General features: G+C 49.4%; 1 protein-coding gene across 1 annotated transcript in view; it reads right to left on the bottom strand.

The window, feature by feature from the left end:
- LOC115949293 (dynein regulatory complex protein 1-like) overlaps positions 1–2,147 on the bottom strand; it is a gene marked incomplete at both ends in the record, with an annotated part of 6,195 nt that overhangs the window by 1,557 nt on the left and 2,491 nt on the right. Inside the window, one exon of the mRNA XM_031065826.1 lies at positions 888–974. Coding sequence (XP_030921686.1) covers positions 888–974 — 87 coding nt within the window. The remainder of the gene's footprint in view (positions 1–887; positions 975–2,147) is intronic.

Genomic DNA, 2,147 nt, shown 5'->3' with positions numbered 1-2,147 from the left:
CTTGGGGACACGGATCTGGAATTCCCGGGCAGGTGGAATTGGGATTTCTCCCAGATTGTTCCAGAATAAGTTCAGGTTGGATTTTGGGAACAATTCCTTCCCCATTCCCGAGGAATTCCAAATCCCTGTGGAGGTGGTGCTTGGGGACACGGATCTGGAATTCCCTGACAGGCGGAATTGGGATTTCTCCCAAATTGTCCCAGGGAAGTTCAAGTTGGATTTTGGGAACAATTCCCACCTGGAATGGGTTTTCCAGCCCTGGAAGAGCTGCCCAGGGCAGGGTGGAGTCCCCATTCCCGACGGGATTGAAATCCACGTGGATTTGGGAATTTTGGGGCTGGGAATGGTTGGACATGGTGATTCCAAAGGGAACTTTCCCACTCGGGAATTCCCGGAAAAGTCGGATCCAGGTGGGATCTGCCTCCACTCCCACAGGATAAGCGGGAAATTGGGAACAATTCCCACCTGGAATGGGTTTTCCAGCCCTGGAAGAGCTGCCCAGGGCAGGGTGGAGTCCCCATTCCCGACAGGATTGATTCCCGACGGGATTGAAATCCACGTGGATTTGGGAATTTTGGGGCTGGGAATGGTTGGACATGGTGATTCCAAAGGGAACTTTCCCACTCGGGAATTCCTGGAAAAGTCGGATCCAGGTGGGATCTGCCTCCACTCCCACAGGATAAGCGGGAAATCGGGAACAATTCCCACCTGGAATGGGTTTTCCAGCCCTGGAAGAGCTGCCCAGGGCAGGGTGGAGTCCCCATTCCCGACGGGATTGAAATCCACGTGGATTTGGGAATTTTGGGGGAATGGGAATGGTTGGACTCAGCGATCCCAGAGGGAACTTTCCCACCCTCAGCGATTCCCAAATCTCCCACGGGATTCACCTCCTGCTCGTTGTGGGCCCGCATGGCCTCGTTCCACCTCTCCCGGTTGCTCGCCAGCATCTCCCGCCGCTCCTCCTCGAAGGTTTTCTGCGGAAAAATCGGGAATTCCACACTGGGATCCCAGGGAACGGGAACAGCCGGGCAGCGACGCATTCCCAACTCCGGATTCCAACAACCTCACCCGCCCAAATTTCAGCCACAACTCCGAGCTTTTTTACCCAAAAGCTCCTGAGAAGAGTGATTTGCCTTCCCAAACCAGCTCTGGGTCTGCTGGGAGATAAAACCAGCAAGGGGAGATAAGAGAAAAAATGGGAAAGATCCCACGGATGGATGGATGGAGGGATGGAGGGATGGAGGGATGGAGGGATGGAGGGATGGAGGGATGGAGGGATGGAGGGATGGAGGGATGGAGGGATGGAGGGATGGAGGGATGGAGGGATGGAGGGATGGAGGGATGGAGGGATGGAGGGATGGAGGGATGGAGGGATGGAGGGATGGAGGGATGGAGGGATGGAGGGATGGAGGGATGGAGGGATGGAGGGATGGAGGGATGGAGGGATGGATGGATGGATGGATGGGAAAATGAGATTTGCTTTTACAAATAAACTCTGGGGTTTGCTGGTAAATGAAACTGGACATTGAAAGATGAAAGAAACAATGGGGAAAACCCCTAAATTCCATAAAAATTAAAAATTAAAAGGGAGGGTTGTACATTAGAGCAAATCTTTGAGATCAGGAGTTTTGGGAAGTCTGAACCTCTCAAGTGCCTCAGAAATGGGGAAAAAATCCTAAATTTCACAAGAATTAAAAATTAAAAGGGAGTATTGTACAATAGAGGGAAAATCTCAGGAGTTTTGGGAAGTCTGAACCTCTTAAGTACCTCAGAAATGGGAAAAAAATCCTAAATTCAGTAAAAATTAAAAATTCAAAGGGAGAGTTAAACATTAGAGGGAAAATAGGAGTTTTGGGACGTCTGGACTTCTCAAGTGCCTCAGAAATGGGAAAAACCCCTAAATTCAGTAAAAATTAAAAGTTAAAAGGGAGAGTTAAACATTAGAGGGAAATCTTTGGGATCAGGAATTTTGGGAAGTCTGAACCTCTCAAGCACCTCAGAAATGGGGAAAGAGAGAAGGGAAATGTAGCTGGGAAATTGGGATAAAAAGGGAAGGAAATTGGGATAAAAAGGGAAGGAAATTGGGATAAAAAGGGAAGGAAATTGGGATAAAAAGGGAAGGAAATTGGGATAAAAAGGGAAGGAAA

Source organism: Geospiza fortis, unplaced genomic scaffold (assembly GCF_000277835.1).
Source record: "Geospiza fortis unplaced genomic scaffold, GeoFor_1.0 scaffold4890, whole genome shotgun sequence".
Taxonomy (NCBI): domain Eukaryota; kingdom Metazoa; phylum Chordata; class Aves; order Passeriformes; family Thraupidae; genus Geospiza; species Geospiza fortis.
This window is presented reverse-complemented; position numbering and strand designations above follow the sequence as displayed.